At 39.3% G+C, this 16,181-nt stretch overlaps 1 protein-coding gene across 1 annotated transcript in view; it reads left to right on the top strand.

Annotated features, from left to right (window-relative positions):
* ADGRG2 (adhesion G protein-coupled receptor G2) overlaps nucleotides 1-16,181 on the top strand; it is a 38,328-nt gene that overhangs the window by 8,612 nt on the left and 13,535 nt on the right. Inside the window, exons 4-10 of the mRNA XM_029285963.1 lie at nucleotides 3,208-3,247; nucleotides 3,742-3,776; nucleotides 3,891-3,988; nucleotides 5,031-5,097; nucleotides 6,112-6,575; nucleotides 12,725-12,914; nucleotides 13,248-13,404. Of these exons, the coding sequence (XP_029141796.1) occupies nucleotides 3,208-3,247; nucleotides 3,742-3,776; nucleotides 3,891-3,988; nucleotides 5,031-5,097; nucleotides 6,112-6,575; nucleotides 12,725-12,914; nucleotides 13,248-13,404 (1,051 nt within the window). The remainder of the gene's footprint in view (nucleotides 1-3,207; nucleotides 3,248-3,741; nucleotides 3,777-3,890; nucleotides 3,989-5,030; nucleotides 5,098-6,111; nucleotides 6,576-12,724; nucleotides 12,915-13,247; nucleotides 13,405-16,181) is intronic.

The raw sequence follows: 16,181 nt of genomic DNA, 5'->3' as shown, positions 1-16,181 counted from the left end.
CACTCCTCCTTCCACGCCCAGCCAGGTCTCAGTGATACCTGCCAGGTCCGCACCCCCCTCTAAAATGAGGTCTTGTATGAGGGGGGCCTTATTAACCACGGACCTGGCATTACATAGCATCAGCCGATGGTCCCGGGCCGGAGGGTCTAAGTCTCCTGGGGACCGGGTGGAGACCTGAGGACCGGAGCACCCACAAGCTCTTCTTTCTTGTTTTCTTTAAAAAAGAATTCCATTTCCTTTACTGCTATTTGTGTAAATTCTTTCTCTTTTAATAAAGCTTGATTCAACGACCATCTGAGCTTTTTCTTTGTTCCTCTCCAGGTCATCTTTATCGGATTATGGTCTGCCCATATATTGGTTTCTATCTCAGTCTCATGTATATTCATTTTTAGTTCAGAGGATAGCCATATCATGTCAATTCTAGACCATGATTTGTGCCTATTCAAATAAAATGTATTCTGAGATTTTTTTGGATTTTTCTCTCTCCACATATTCTGTATACAAATTTCTTCTGCCATTTTGAAAAAGGCCTTAGGTGGTATATTTCTTCCTTTTTTCCCTATTTTACTGCTTTTATAGTCTAGTTTTCTGTCTGCATTTTGTTGAAATCTCCTAACAAGCAAATGTTTTGATATTCTGTTTCCACTATTTTCTTATGTAGTTTTTGGTAAAATTCTTCTTGTTTGTTATTTGGTGCGTATATTGCTACCATCAGTAACGGTTTATGATTTATCATTATTTCCACCATTAATATTCTTCCTTCTTCATCTGCATAGACTTGTTTGGAGTCCATTGTCTCTTTAATATATAAAACTACTCTTTTCTTTTGTTGTGCTGATGAGAAATAAAGTTTCCCAATTTTTGGGCATTCCAAAAGTTTATAGTGTTGTCTTTTTATATGTGTTTCTTGAACGCAGACTATATCCATTTTTAATTTTTGTAGTCATATGAAAAAAAAATCCTTTTTGATGGGGAATTCAATCCATTTGAATTCAATCCATTGAGAGGATCCTGCTTTCTACATTCCTTGTCTGTTTGAAATTCTGAACATTTTTCTTCAAAGAAAGGTCTGAATCTCTCATAGAATTCCATAGTCTGTATCTCTTAGAATCCCAGTTGATTAGAATCCCTTCCGGGAGCAGCCATCTAAAGTTCACTCCTTTTTCTGGACTTCCGGTTTTGTGTGGTAGCGACTGATCGCGGGGTTGCAGATTCTCCGCACCCCCATAGGTGATTTTGCCCTGCCTGGGGACCCTAAATGGGTCTAAGTCACCCCAGAAAGGCAATGAAGAAAGAAGGGCGCTCCAGCGATTCTGGAATGGCAGTGGCCATTCCGTTTGACTTGGGGAAAGCCTTCTAACCCAACAGGAGAAAGGCTGGCTGTATTGCATTGACCAGCCCAAGCTACTAGCAACCGAAGGCCAAAAACACGTAACTAGCACAACTGTGAACAGCGTGCTTGAACTTGGGTGAGAAATTCGATCTTCTCTTTTCTATTCTACATTTAATTTCATGGAAAAGATCCCCAAGAAGCAAAATACCTCCAAAAGGGAAGGAGGGGGATTTCTGCCCCACCCTTATACTAACGGAAGCGGCGAATTAATCTTTTTATGAAGGATCATAAACGACTCTTCAGTTCAACTCCCCCAAAAACAATTTCAATCAACCAGCCTTTATAATCCAAAGTATCCAGCTGCTCCAGTTAGTAATCCATAGGACCTCCCCAAAAGAAACTAGCCAAGAAATCAATTTTCTTTCTGTCTCTAGGTAGTTTTTAAAGCTGTGAGTCAATCAATGTTTATAATCCAGGCAGGCTTGTTTCAAAGTAGTTTCCACCATGCAGAAAAACAACCCAAAAAGTTTTTCCCTTTTTCCAGCTGCAGTCTACAAAGGTGAAAGTTTCCAGGAATATCAAAGAGTCTAGTTTGTTAACTATATCTGGGCTTCAAACCAAGTTCACTCCAGTCATAACAAAATTCAGCTTTTTTTCTTTATTCCACCTCTGACCACTGGATGTCATTAGCTGTCCATTTTTTACCTTTAAGCCCAAAGTTATTTCATAAAGTTCACTGTTATTTTCCAAAGAGAAAGAAAGAAAAAAAAACTCAAGAGTTCTCTCAAACCCCAAATTTATCAAGACTATGTCTCTGTATGATTTCCAAGTTAAAGTTGCAGTCTTCTCTGTTTTTTTCCCCCAATAGAAATTAAATTGCTGCTTCCTTTCTCATAAGGGACAGTGGCCCCTCTTCCCATTCATCTGGGGGCTTTTCTTGTTTTTGGGAAATCATTTTCCAGGGAAAAGGTTTTGAAGTTGTAGAGAAAGGATAATGTTCTCACCCAGTTCCAGCCACAATGTTCAGGTTTGCTAATTAGTGCTTTCCTCGCTTGTCAGTAGCTTCTGACTGGCCACATAAATACAGGCAGTCTTTCCCCTGCCCGTTAGGAAGGCTTCCTTGAATCAAAAGGATTGACTGCTGTCTCTCCATAATCAACAAGGATCCCCTCCTTCTTTGTCACCTCTCCAGAGCGACTTTAGACCCTTTTCGGGTCCCCAGCAGAGTAAAATCGGCCGCGGTAAGCAGAGCCCTGCCTTCCTGCACCCATCTCGCTATGATGCCAAACCGGAAGTCCGAAGCATGCATACTTTTTTTTATTTTAGGACTCATATATCTTGCAGACTGTATTGACATGCAGATGGGGGAGTGGAAGAGTTTGGCTAAAGCTAATTGGGAAAGTCTGGAGTGAAAAGATAATATGTCATGAGTGTTTAGTCACCATTTTATCTGCTCCAAACTTGCTGACTATAAATTGCAATAGGAAAGGTACTTCTTGGAGAAATCTTATGTGGCGCTAGTGGCACAGGATTTTGCCGTTATGTTATAGAAGCATATTTGTCCTAATGATTATAAATATTGATAAAGTTTAAATTAATTTTTGTAGGTTGCTTTCTTACAATATACATACGCAATTATGCTAGTTGGAATTATCATTCTGCAAGTGGTACTTCACTTGCGTAGTGTTTTTTTCCCCAGTCCTTGTATAGTTTCTGGCTATGGAGAATGGGGAGATTCCTAGGATTGGATGAGATGTGGGGATGGTAAGACTGCATGTTCAGAGAAATTTGTGGAACTTAATTGGTTTCCACCCTGTTTCCTAATGAAAATGAAATCTGGAACTTTTGATTAAGCAAATAAAAATGTCTTTTAGTATTTCAGATTTCAATAAAACACTTCAACGGCTAAGTCAGGTAAATAATCTATAACATAATACTATAATTAAATATGTAAATGTCTTTTTTATTACAGGTAGTCCTCAACTTACAACCACAATTGAGCCCAAAATTTCTGTTGCTAAGCGAGTCTGTTGTTAAGTGAATTTTGTCCCATTTTATGACCTTTCTTGCCACAGTTAAGTGAATCACTGCAGTTGTTAAGTTAGTAACATGGTTAAGTGAATCTAGCTTCCCCATTGACTTTGCTTGTCAGAAGGTCACTAAAGGTGATCACATGATCCCGGGACACTGCAACCATCATGAGTCAGTTGCCAAGTATTTGATCATGTGACCAAGGGATGCTACAACAGTCATAAGTGTGAAAAACGGCCATAAGTCACTTTCTTCAGTGATGTTGTTACTTTGAATGGTCCCTAAATGAACTGTTGTAAGTTGAGGACTACCTGTATAGAATGCCTATGTCAGTGGGACCAAATAATTTATTTTCATTGTATCTTGTTCTCTTGTAGTCATCTCTCATTCAGTGTAATGACTTAAACCAGAGGTTTGTATTATAACATTTCTCAAATATTATTGCACTATATTTGTATTAAAAAATACTGGAAGTTTTAATCAGAAGCTGTTATAATAAAAAATCCTTTTTTCCTTGTCTTTGCAGTATAGTCAACTGTATTTTTATAATAAAATTGGAGAAAGGAATGAATATAAGCAACATAGTATCAGAGTTAGAAGAAAAAGCAGAACTAAATCTAATTGGTAAGAAAATTATGAATAGAGTTTTGTTCTAGAGCTACTTGGTAACATTGGTGCTTGTTTTATCTGTCCCAATCTTTGAAACTAAGATGATGAAAAAGCTATCAAAAGTCTTCCAACACAGGATTTTTATTTCAAGATTGCATATTCTATCACATAATTTTTGAGTTCTTTTAGTTATGAATATCATTTAAAATATACTTGTAGTGCTGTTTAGTAGTTTTGTATAAATTGTTCAGCAAAGCACAGCACCTGCGGGCAAAGTCATCCAGCTGTTTGAAAGAGTTTTGGAGCAGCTGGGTCAAGCCTTCAAATGACTGTAATCTTTATGCCTATAAAGAGTGGATCCAAAGAGGTGCTTTGTTTGTTTAATTATTTGCACAGGTCTACTCTTTAGACAGAAATTTGCTTTATTCAGACATGACACCAATTGAAATATTCCCTCTTTGAACTTCCTTGCTTCCCTGGTAACAGAGATATAACCCCATTGCCCATTGACACCATTTGAATGATGTCATATTCTGAAGACTCCAGCCGGTTCAGTACAGATGACCGCAGGATAAAAGTCTTTGTGTGTACTGCAGTACACATAAGGTATAAGAACCCTGAGTGAAGTGGAAGACAGCCCATTAACTGCTGAGGCTTTCCTCTTGCAAACTTGTCCATTAAACATGTCGGTTGGATCTTACATGATGGCAATATCATTTGATTCATCTGTGAAGGCTAACTTTATTATGAATACTGCTGTAATAGTGGACATAGTAAATAGCACTGATGTTAATTGCATACTGCTAATATCACAAGCTAATGCAAAGTGAAGGCTAATCTTATCAGTAGTTGTTATTAGATATTACAGCTATCTAGTTCTAAACAAGGAATTTCAACTGTGAAGTTCCATGATATGGTGATTGCATAATGATCCTATGTAAGACTAATACTTTATAGGACAAATAGAAGTTAGTCCATCAAAGGATTTAATAGCCTTCACAACAATATACTAGTTAATACTAATATGTATGTGCATATAATTCTTTGTTGTTTACAGAATCATGCTGCTGTTCCATGCAGCCTTTTTCTTGTCCAAATGCCCAAGAGTTGCAACGTCTTCAGTGGTAAGTATAACCTGCTTTATTTAGAAAGTTTGGAGTTTATTTGTCGTGCTCATTATTTGGTGCACCATAATTCTCAGCCTTGAGAGGGGGGAAAAATAGAAAAAGTAACATACTATAAAAGTCTTATAAACTGATGATGGGACAAAGGTGAGATAATTTCTTATCCAATAGACAGTCCTATGTAACTGCTATTCTAAGATAAAATTAAGTCTTTAATAGTTGATTGCATAGTAAGCATAATTTTTAAAATACATCTAAGAAGAATTGGTATGATGACAGAATATTTTTCAAGTCTTACTACCAATAGAATACATATAGCTCATGATTGAACTGTGGAGAGCTTGGTGCTTCTCTGAGCTTTGCATACAGATGTTATTTGCATACAGATGTTTCATTACTGAACTAGGTAACATTTTCAGTGCTAGAAAGGAATGAGGTTTGCTCTCTGTTTTAAAGCGGCTTACTTATTAATGGGGATATTGTTTTCTCCTTGGTAGTTTTTTGTTTAGGCTGTTGGTTACTGCTTACTTGATTGTCTGAGTTGGTAGTTCTTTGATTGGGGTATTGTTTATTGTTTGTCTGGGGTTTATTCCTGCTTATCTGCGTATTGATTGTGCAGTGAGGAAATGTTTTAGTCTTTTTGTTTCCTGTACATGCTACTCAAAAGAGACAATAGAAAAGCTAAAATCTTTGGTATATATTTTTACCGAACCCCTTGACATGAGAATTGATGATTAAATATAGTAAAGAATGCTATTGAAAGCATGCAAAAATAGATTTTTAGGTTATTTTAATGATAAACATATTTTATTAATTTTAGAAGGCTGTCCAATTCCATAACACTGTGCAGCATTCATTAAAAATAGTAAAAATAATAAAAGCATAAAGCAGCAAATATTATAATAATCAAATTTTTTGAAGAGATGGGGCAGACAAAGATTTGGATTTTTCTTTATCGTTTTAAAAGTATAAGCTGCAACTAAATCGATGCCGATATTCTGTTTTTTTTTATAGTGATATTCATGAACCAATTGCCTGTAATGGTCATAGTACTCCTGATTCTCCAGTTTCACCTGTAGGTCCTTCCTCTTTTACAATGCAGCATGAAGCCTTTTCCTCTGAATCATCCTCTGAATCAACAACTGTTTTGACACCTCCTTTCACTGAGCTTACAGCAATAAATATTTCTAATATATATGTTACTCATAATTCTTTCACTGAGCAAACTACAGTGCTTTCTTCTGAATTTCCTATAAAGTCAACCAATATAATTGTTCCTTCAACCTTGGTTGAAACAATTAATTCAGATTTTACAACACATTCTACCCAGCATATTACTACTTTTCCTGAAGTATATCCCACAATATCTACCATATCTAATGCTCAGCATACAACATCGGTTTCTTCGGCCATAATGTCCATGTCTTCTTCCATGATCTACACTAATGATATTGGAGGACCAAATAAAAAAAGCACAGGTAACATTGATTTAAATGGATCTTCTATCGTGACCCTGATATATGCATGAAGTTTGATTAGTATGTGGAAGTACTAGGGTTGTGCATACTTCAGAAATGAAAGTGCTTTTGATTTCACACAACCACAATTCTCTGCTATTTAGAAAAACAGACCAAGTTTTTTTCAAGCTTCCTGAAAAACTTTAGATAGTGGCACCTTTTTTTAGGCTCATGTCAAGTTGTTTTAATGAATGCTGGAAATGCTCTGCTTGTGTAAGGTCAGAAACACTTTTTGAAGAATGGGCATGATATGCAGACTACTTCCACATAAATATCTATAATCATAACACTTACCATAACTGATGGCAACATTTGCTTGATAAAATTGTTGATCTCTGTTTTCTGATGAATTTCCTAATTTTATTTCTATCAAGAAAAATGGGGCAGCATTGCCCAAGTGTATGGTCATTAGCTATATCTTCACTTTAGAGAAAGCATCAATTGCTTATTTCAGCAGGAAAAGCAGTTCACTGAACCATCCTCATTTCTGCTTGAGGAAGCTTCCAAATCAAAATGGATGCATAAGGACCCACTCCAGCTAACCACCCAAGAAAGCAGAACTCTTGAAACAGGCATTGTCTCAAAAGGAAACTGGCACAGTTGGCACGCATCTCAAGGTCTTCTCCAGTTTTGTTTCTTTGTAACCGCCTCCCTGATAAGGGAGACACATTCCTTTCTCAAGTGGATAGAGGTGGACGAAGAAAAGCAGAACACGAAAGTAATCCCAAGCGAAAGTAAATAACCCCCATTTTTCCAAGCTACTAAGTATTGTGTCACCCCATGATGTATTCGACAGTCCAAAATGTCCTTAATCTCAAAGTGTTGTTCACCGTCAACCATGATAGGTGTAGGCGCCTGAGGGGCAGGAGGCCTAAGGTTAGAAGTGACCTCTGGTTTGAGTAAACTGCAGTGGAAAATGGTCGATTTTCTGTAGGTTCTTTGGCAAGTCTAATTCAACCATCACAGGATTGATGATGCATTTGATAGGGAAAGATCCTACAAATTTAGGGCCTAATTTCTTAGATGGCTTTAAAGACTGCAAATACTTTGTGGAGAGGTATACTCGGTCTCCAGCTTTATATGGTTTTTGCTCCGCCCTCTGTTTATTGGCCTGAACCTTATAGGCTTCTCTGGCTTCATTCAGAGCTTTCCTGACTACAGGCTTCTTGACAGGAAGTTCAGGCATGGCCACAAATGTTTGACCATTAGCTACTTGAAATGGAATAAAACCTGTACTGGAATGCACAGCATTGTTATAAGCCATCTTAGCAAATGGTAACAGGCCAGACCAATTGTCTTTCTGATAATTAATGAAACATCTCAGGTATTGTTCTAGAACTGAGTTCAATCTCTCTGTGTCCCTCCATTTGTTTGAGGATGGTACGAAGATGATAGCCCTTGACTAGAACCCATCAAGTCCAGAAAAGCTTTCCAGAACGTAGAGGTGAATTGAACCCCTCTGTGTGAAATTATACATTGTGGGGCCCCATGAAAACGATATACATTCTGCACAAAGAGTTTGGCAAGGGTCTTTGCAGTTGGGATCTTGGGGCATGGGATGAAATGCACTTGTCTAGAGAACAAATCTGTTACAACTCAAATTACAGTGTTTCCAGCACTTTCAGGCAGTTCTACAATAAAATCCATGAGATCTCTCTCCAGGGTGCTGACAGACTTGCTACTGGTTGAAGCAATCCTAGGGATTTTCCTTGTCAACGTTTAACCACTGCACACATGGGGCAGCTGGCTACATAGCTTTCTGTGTCTTTTTTCAAAGAAGGCCACCAAAACTGCCTTTTAATGAGATGTAAAGTTTTTACAAATCCAAAATCCAGTTTTTGAGTCATGCCCTGTTTGCATTACTTTAAGCCTTAAAACTGCTGGGACATAAAGTTTCTCCCCAATCCATGTTAGTCCATCTTTTAACACATGCAGGTTATTGTGGTTTTGAAACCACTCATTGGTCTCTAATGCAGTTTTAAACTCCTGTAATAGTCTTTTCAAGGGGAGCCACAGGTTTCAACTGGGCTCTGGTGGTTACAGGAGCTGCTAATTAACGAGGGTGGAAAAATAGTTTAGTCACTTCTGCTTTCTTGCTATTATATTGTGGTAATCTGTACAATGTGTCAGCTAGGAAATTCTTTCCCCAGTGAGATAATGAATAGTGAAATCAAAATGATGGACATGTTGAGACCATCTTGCTTGTTTAGGGGAGAATTTCCTGGGGGTTTTCGTAGCTTCAAGATTCTTATGATCAGTCCATACTTGAAATGGGATTTTACTCCCCTCTAGGAAATGCCTCCATATTAGGAAAGCCCATCGGACAGCATAAGCCTCCTTCTCCAAAGCTGCCCACCTTTGCTTAGTCTCTGATAATTTCCTAGAGGTATAAGCAAAGGGTTGTAATTGTCCTTCCTTATTTCTTTGTAATAACACCGCTCCCACAGCCACATCACTAGCATCTGCTTGAATTATAAATGGCTGTTCTGGGTCCGGGTGTTTCAAAAATGGCTCCATAGAGAAAAGTCTTTTAAGTTTCTCAAAAGTTGCTTGACACTCCCCTGTCCATTCCAACGGTTGGCTGGGCTTTGGCTTGTCCCCCCTCTGGTTTTTAACAAGTTTGTGATTGTGCAAAAGATAGAATGAATTGTCTGTAAATCCTAGGAAACTTTGGAGTTGTTTCCTGGTTTTTGGAGAGGCCCAGTCCAAGACCCCTCTCACTTTCTCTGGGTCCATCTCTGTTTCCTCGTTGGATGTATGGTAACCCAAGTAATCAATACGATCTTTGTGGAACTCACACTTTGGCAGTTTGGCATACAGCTTAGCAGAGTGCAACTTTTTTAGTACCGCTCTGACCAGTTTAATATGTTTATCTTTGGTTTCGGTATACATAAGGATATCAACCAGGTAAACCCAAACCCCTTTGTACAGGTGATCATGTAGGACCTCATTAATTAGTTGCATGAAAACTGCAGGAGCCCCTTGTAGTCCAAACGGGAGAACTTTAAATTGGAAGCAACCAAGGGGGCAGTTGAAAGCAATTTTCCATTCATCCCCTTTCTTATCTGTATCTGGTAATAAGCTTCTCTCAAGTCCAGTTTGGAAAAAAAAATTTCTTTTGATAAGTGTGCTAACATATCTTTCATTAAAGGTAGTGGGTATATGTTTTCCATGCACACAGCGTTAAGACTCCTATGATCCACACACAGACAAAGAGAGCCATCTTTCTTTTCTCTGAACAATACAGGGCTGCTACCTGGAGTCTGGCCGGCTCTATAAAACCCTGCTCTAAATTCTTTTTGATGAACTTTCCTAGTTCGTCTAATTCCCTGTGAGTTATAGAGTACATTTTTGGCTTTGGTAGTTTTGCCCCTGGGGTGATTTCTATAGCACAGTCTGTGGATCGGTGAGGGGGGAGTTCGTCTGCCTTCTGTTCACTAAAAGCTTCAACCAAATTTCAGTATTCCATTGGGAGGGCTTTCAAGTCTGACTCACTGAAGGCAGAAGCAAAATCGCAGCGTAATCCACATCTCCTGCTGTTTCCTTTAGAAGCAGGCAGGGCTCCCCCTTGTGGGAATTTTAACTGTCCTTCCTTCCAGTTGACCATGGGATTCCGCTTTTTTAACCAAGCCAGACCCAGGACTAATGGCCACTCCATCCCTGGGGCCACAATAAAAGCTAAAGTCTCTGCATGATCTGCCTGGTCAATACGTAGTGGTCTGGTGGCAAAGCTGGTGGAAATCCCCTCTGCCACCGAGCCATCCAGTTGGCAGAAAGTAATTGGGGTTTTTAGTCTCCTGAGGGATATGCCCATTTTCCTCACTAGTTCTGGGCTAATCATGCAGCGGGTACACCCTGAGTCCAGTAGGGCAGCTAACTTTACTGTCTTTCTAGTGCCAGGTATAGAGAGTTCTAGGGGCACTGTTATGGGGTCAATTGGCCCACTCACCAATGGGTCATCCTTGTAGTCATCTTCCGCCGCTCCTGGGACATCGTGATGTGGAGTCGGAGCTCAATCCTCTCAGTTGCGATCCCAGGGGAGCTCTACGACTTCCTTGGAACTCATCGCAGTCTCCCTGGAGTGCGGTGAGGCTCTTAGAGGTTTTCCAGCTGGTAGACGATCCCCTCTCTTGGCCAGTGTCTTGCTGTGGCAATCCATGGCTCGATGTCCCTCTTTACCATATTTGAAGCAGGCGGTACTATGAGCTGGAGCAGGCGAACTTCATGCGGTCTCCCCTCGCTTCTCTGACTGTGGCTTGAAACTTGGTTTCACCAGACGATGTAGTTGCTTATGTTGGTCAATTTCTACTTCCTCGGCTAGCAGGCACCAGTTGTACAGCCACCCTGGGGCTCCACGGGCTATGCAGGCATTGTACAGCTCGTTGAGCCCGTCCTGGAAACAGCTTACAGGATGTCTTCTGGCCAGCGAAGGCAACTGGCCAGCTCTCTGAATTCTTCAGTGTATTCAGCGACTGGTCTCCTTCCCTGCTTCACTGTCTTTATGCGCTCCCAGGCTTTCTTGTCTTCAAACTGTCTATGGAGAGCAGCCATAAATGGTTGAAATTCCTCAATTTGGGTGTGTTGCAATTATACAGGGTCACCATCTAGTCAGCTGCTCCACCTTCCAGGGTTAGGGTGATGACTAGCACCTTCTCAACATCAGTAGACAGTGTTCTCCCATAGATTTGCCTGTAGGTGAACACTTGTGCCAGGAATACCCCAGGCGCTTTGGGTCCCCATCAAACTTCACTCCAACCAGGATTGGTTTCACCTTGGCTGGTTGAGGTGGTCTGCCTCTGGTTCCTTGAGATGGATGGTGGTGCTGCCTCCTGGCCTCTAGCCGCAGCCGTCTCGGAGACCTCTGACTCTTCTTCCTTCGATTCACCTTCTAACTCTTCTTCCGATTCGGGACTTTCTTTCAGCTGTACCATAAACTCGTCAAGGGCTTTTTTCACATATTGCATCACAGTTTCCATCATCCCCGATTTCAATTCTTCTTTTTCCCCTTCTTTATCAGGAGGGGCAGGTTCTGCATTTTTCTTCTTTGCCTTTTTCTTTCCTCAGCCTCGGGTAAGAGTAACTTTTGGGGCTTTCTCCTCCCATCTTTCTTTTTTATCAACCCCGAGTGACCATCTGGCTCGATTTTCTGTGCCAGAAGTCCAGCTTCTCCCAGATCCCTGGAAAGGCTTTCATCAGCTTTTAGGCAGAGGAGATCTTCAGCCCATTTCTCTGCCTGGAACTCCTCCATGTAGAAATCAGTTGCGACTCCTCTGGTAGGGCAGCAGCTTCTCCGGGTTGAGTACTATGCAGATCTCACCTTATATAAGGACCCACCTCAGGTAACCACCCAAGAAAGCAGAACTCTTGAAACAGGCATTGTCTCAAAAGGAAACTTTTATTAGGGGTTAGTGACAGTAGGGAAGTCAAGGCAAGATCTGGGTAAAATCCTGCTTAAATGATATAGTTAAACCAGCAATATTCCTCCTCCCACCATAGTCATAATGTCCATTTGAAATTCAGCCAATCCACAGGTGGCAACGATGTGTGGGTAACTAGCACAGTTGGCGTGAATCTCAAGGTCTTCTCCAGTTTTGTTTCTTTGTAACCGTCTCCTTGATAAGGGAGACACATTCCTTTCTCAAGTGGATAGAGGTGGACGAAGAAAAGCAGAAAGCGAAAGTAATCCCAAGCGAAAGCAAATAACCCCCCTCCCAATTAAATGGCAGGCCCCAAAGCAAAGCACAAGAATATATATATGAAAGGGAGACAATAAGGATTTGGGGACCTGACAGAATGTTATCTTTTCTCCTCTGTTTCTGTCCTCCATCCAGTGGTGATTTATTCATTGAGCTGATTTTGGCCTCCACTGCGCTCATGCCAAAAAAGATACACATGCATCAGATTTTACTGTGAATTAAAGGGAATGTGTTCAAAGGACTGCATAAATAAACAAAACATCTATAATGCTTTGAAGCTTTTTAATGGTATTTTGTCCATGCCAATTTTTTTATTCAAGTAAAGAAACAAAAAACCCCAAATGGAATATTTAATTTTCCCAATTTTCAGTCTTGTTTAAAAGTGCTGGTTTTTTCCCTCTCTATCTTTTGCAGAGCAAATCTCTCATAATAATTCAAGCACTATCAATAGTGTTGATGCCTCCAATGTCAACAGCATAGTTTCTGAGCTTGAAGGCTACTTAACTGCAGAAACAATAGCACCATCTCTTGGACAGTCGATGCTGGAAAGGGTTAGCTTCCTTCTAAGCATGCCCCAATCACAAATATATCCAGTGTCTAAAAGGTATGTGTCTATAATGTAAGAAACATATTTCTGTATAAAATCTTTTTCTTGAAATGAACATTGTGTTTACAGATGTCCTGTGATTCTTGTTAAAGTCTTTGAAATGTAATTTTTCATTGTTTTCCAAATATATTTCACATCATCCTCTTGAGATGGTATAGAAGAAAAACTATATTTTTCTCAAGAAATTTAACTTTTTGTAGTAATTATCTTTATGAACATGTTTGTACTTTAATGTAATTCAACTGAGATAAGTTTTCATGAAATTATTGTACTTTTAAAAATCAGTAATAAAAATCACACAAGTAATTATCTATATTACTATCTCAATAGAATAATAAAAATAGTGGATGTAATTGGATTAAAATTGAAATTCTCAACAACATCCATTAATCTTACCACTCCTACTTTGGCTCTGGCTGTCCTGAAAGTCAACAGTAGCTCTTTTAACAAAGTTTCTTTTGCTATTCAACATTCCTCAGATCTTGAGGTAAGCCATATTTTTTATTTTTAAAATTTCTTTAGGGCTTTAAGTAACACTCTTTATAATATATGTTTGAGTATAGAATTTGTTAGTAAATCCAAAATCCCCAAAGCTAAAGATGTATCAGATAAATACAACTCTTGCTTAGATTTTTGCCCATTTTTTAATTTTATGCAAGTCTCCTCAAAAACAAACCACACCATTTTAGGTTGGCTTTTAAATAATTAAAAATTAAAAGTATAGGATCTGCACATTGTATAACTTGATGCAGGCAGGTATACTGGTGTACTTTATTGTGAATACATCCTGTATGTCTATTTAACTAGCCCCAGCTGGGCTTTTGTTTTTAAAGAATGTAATACAGGTAGTCCTCAACTTATGACTATAATTGAGCTCAGAATTACAATTATAACTCGTGCCAGTCTTCAGGTGGGTCATCACAAGAGCATGTCTGACTACAACCTTATTTGCAGTGGTTAAGCAAACGTGATGATAATCAAATAAATGCAATGGTCATTAAGAAAACATTTTTGCCATTAAGCAAAAGCAAATACCAGTTTCCAGCAAAAAACATTGTAAATTGCAGTCATGTGACTGTGGGACACTGCAGATAGTTGTAAATGCAAGCAACTTGCTGAGTGTTAAAAATGCCGTCACAGGACTGGGGTAGGGCCTGGTCATTGAAATTTCAAATCCAGGTTATAAGTACCTTTTTTGGGGAGATTAATTGTAACTTTGAATGGTTACTAATATAGTGGTGCACTTTTTGTCTTCTGTAAAGAGTGGCAATAAGCATAACACGTAAACTTTTAAATCTGAAAAACCTATTGAAAGGTTCTGTAACTGGAACAAAAAGCAATTGTTTAGCCCAGGGCTTTTCAACCAGTGGTACACGTACCACCTGTGGTACATTAGCACATGGCAGGTGATACGCGGCCCTGCCCAGCCAAGTGTAGTGGGAGAGGGAACGAGCCAGCACATTGCAGGACTTACTGTGAGAGAGTCCTCCAGAGCTGCAGAGTGGCTGGGGTGAGGCAAAGGCCCCAGGCTCACTTCCGTTTCACCCGGAAGAGAAAGGAGGAGGGGGGCAGAGACAGGAGAAGCTATAAAAGGAGGCAGTTTGGGTGGGAGAGGGAGAGAGAAAAAAAGAGGCAGCCTTGGGAGGAGGCGGAGTCAGCTCTAGCTGCACCGAAGGGAAAGAAGAAGGAAGGTGGGGGGAGAGGAGAGGAGATCAAGCAGGCCGGCCATGAGCTGATCTACAACTTCTGTGGCAGCCATCTATGCTGGCAGCAACAAAGAGGCAAAAAATGCAGCGGGGGAGGGGTCGCCCTCCACAAGGAATGAAGAAAGGTAGCAATGAAGAAAGGCAGCATCGGCTGGAGGTGAGGCAGGGAGGAAGGGAGGGAGATGGAGAGTGGAAGGATTCTTATGTGCTTTTGTGACTTTGAAGTTCTGGGATTTGTGTAATGTGGGCTTTGTGTTCTTTTTTTTTGACAATATTTTATTAAGTTTAATAAAGGTAGGGGAAAAACAGGATCGATATAGGTAGTGGGATTCGGGGGGGGTCGGGGATGGGGTTGGGATGAGGGTAGGTACAACAATGGGGTTACCCCCAATAACATTTCCAAGCTTTAGCAAGCAAACTATTGTCTGGATAGAGATATTCAATGAGAATAGTTAATATAATAATAAGTAGCTATAGTCAACAAAAAAAAACCAATAATTATAGAGTATGTCAATTAATCAGTAAACATCAATCATCTTATTAAATTTCACAATCATTTCTCACTAACTCGGTTTGCTAACCATTGGTAAAAGTTTTCCCATGTTTTAAAATAGACTGAGTCTTCTTTCTCTTTAATCTCTAGGGTTAGTCTGTCCATTTCTGCACATTGTAGGATTTTCCTAATTATGATCTCACCAGGTGGTACATTTTCATTTTTCCAATATTGTGCAAATACTATTCTCGCAGCTGTCAATATATGTAATATTAAATACTCATTCTCTTTCCCATAGTTAGATCCTAGTATTCCTAACAAAAACAATTCTGGCTTAAATTCTATCTGTATTTTAGTCATCTTTTCCAGCCATATATGAATCTTAGACCAAAATTTCTTTGCACTAGGACATACCCACCAGATATGGTAATAAATGCCTGGCTTTTGTTTACATTTCCAACAATTATTCGAAACATTTTTAAACATTTTCACTAGCCTAACTGGTGTCATATGCGATCTATAAAACATTTCATATAAGTTTTCTTTATATGAAGCTGCTTTAGTCAGTTTAATATTTCTATCCCATAACTTTTGCCAGGCTTCTAAGTCTATAGAATATCCAAAGTTTTTTGTCCAGACTATCATTGTCTCTTTTACTTGTTCTTCTTCCATCTTCCAATTTAGCAGAAATCTATAAAGTTTCTTAATCAAATTTTCATCTGTTTTCAAGAGTATTTGGTCAAATTCTATCTGTTCTTTATAGAATCCCATTGTCTTTACATCTTTCTCATATCTTGTTTGGATTTGTAGGTAAGGCCACCATGCTAGGTCAATACCTTGTTGTTGTAGATCTTGCCTGTCTTTAAGTTTTCCGTCCTTATCCAAAATGTCTTTATAAGTAACGAGTTTGTCGTAATTAATTAAATTTGGGTAAGCAAAAGCTTTCGGCTTTGTTTTCTTAAGGAGCGTTTGGCAATTTCTATTTGGCTGATGGCTGATGTCTCGTGTTAGATTCTATTGCTCTGCTATTATTAGCTGTAAATTTTGCTGCAAGGGATTTTGAAG

Source organism: Protobothrops mucrosquamatus, unplaced genomic scaffold (genome assembly GCF_001527695.2).
Source record: "Protobothrops mucrosquamatus isolate PMUCROS unplaced genomic scaffold, P.Mucros_1.0 scaffold_198, whole genome shotgun sequence".
NCBI lineage: Eukaryota > Metazoa > Chordata > Lepidosauria > Squamata > Viperidae > Protobothrops > Protobothrops mucrosquamatus.
The sequence above is the reverse complement of the archived record's forward strand: the minus strand, read 5'-3'. Positions and strand labels throughout refer to the sequence as shown.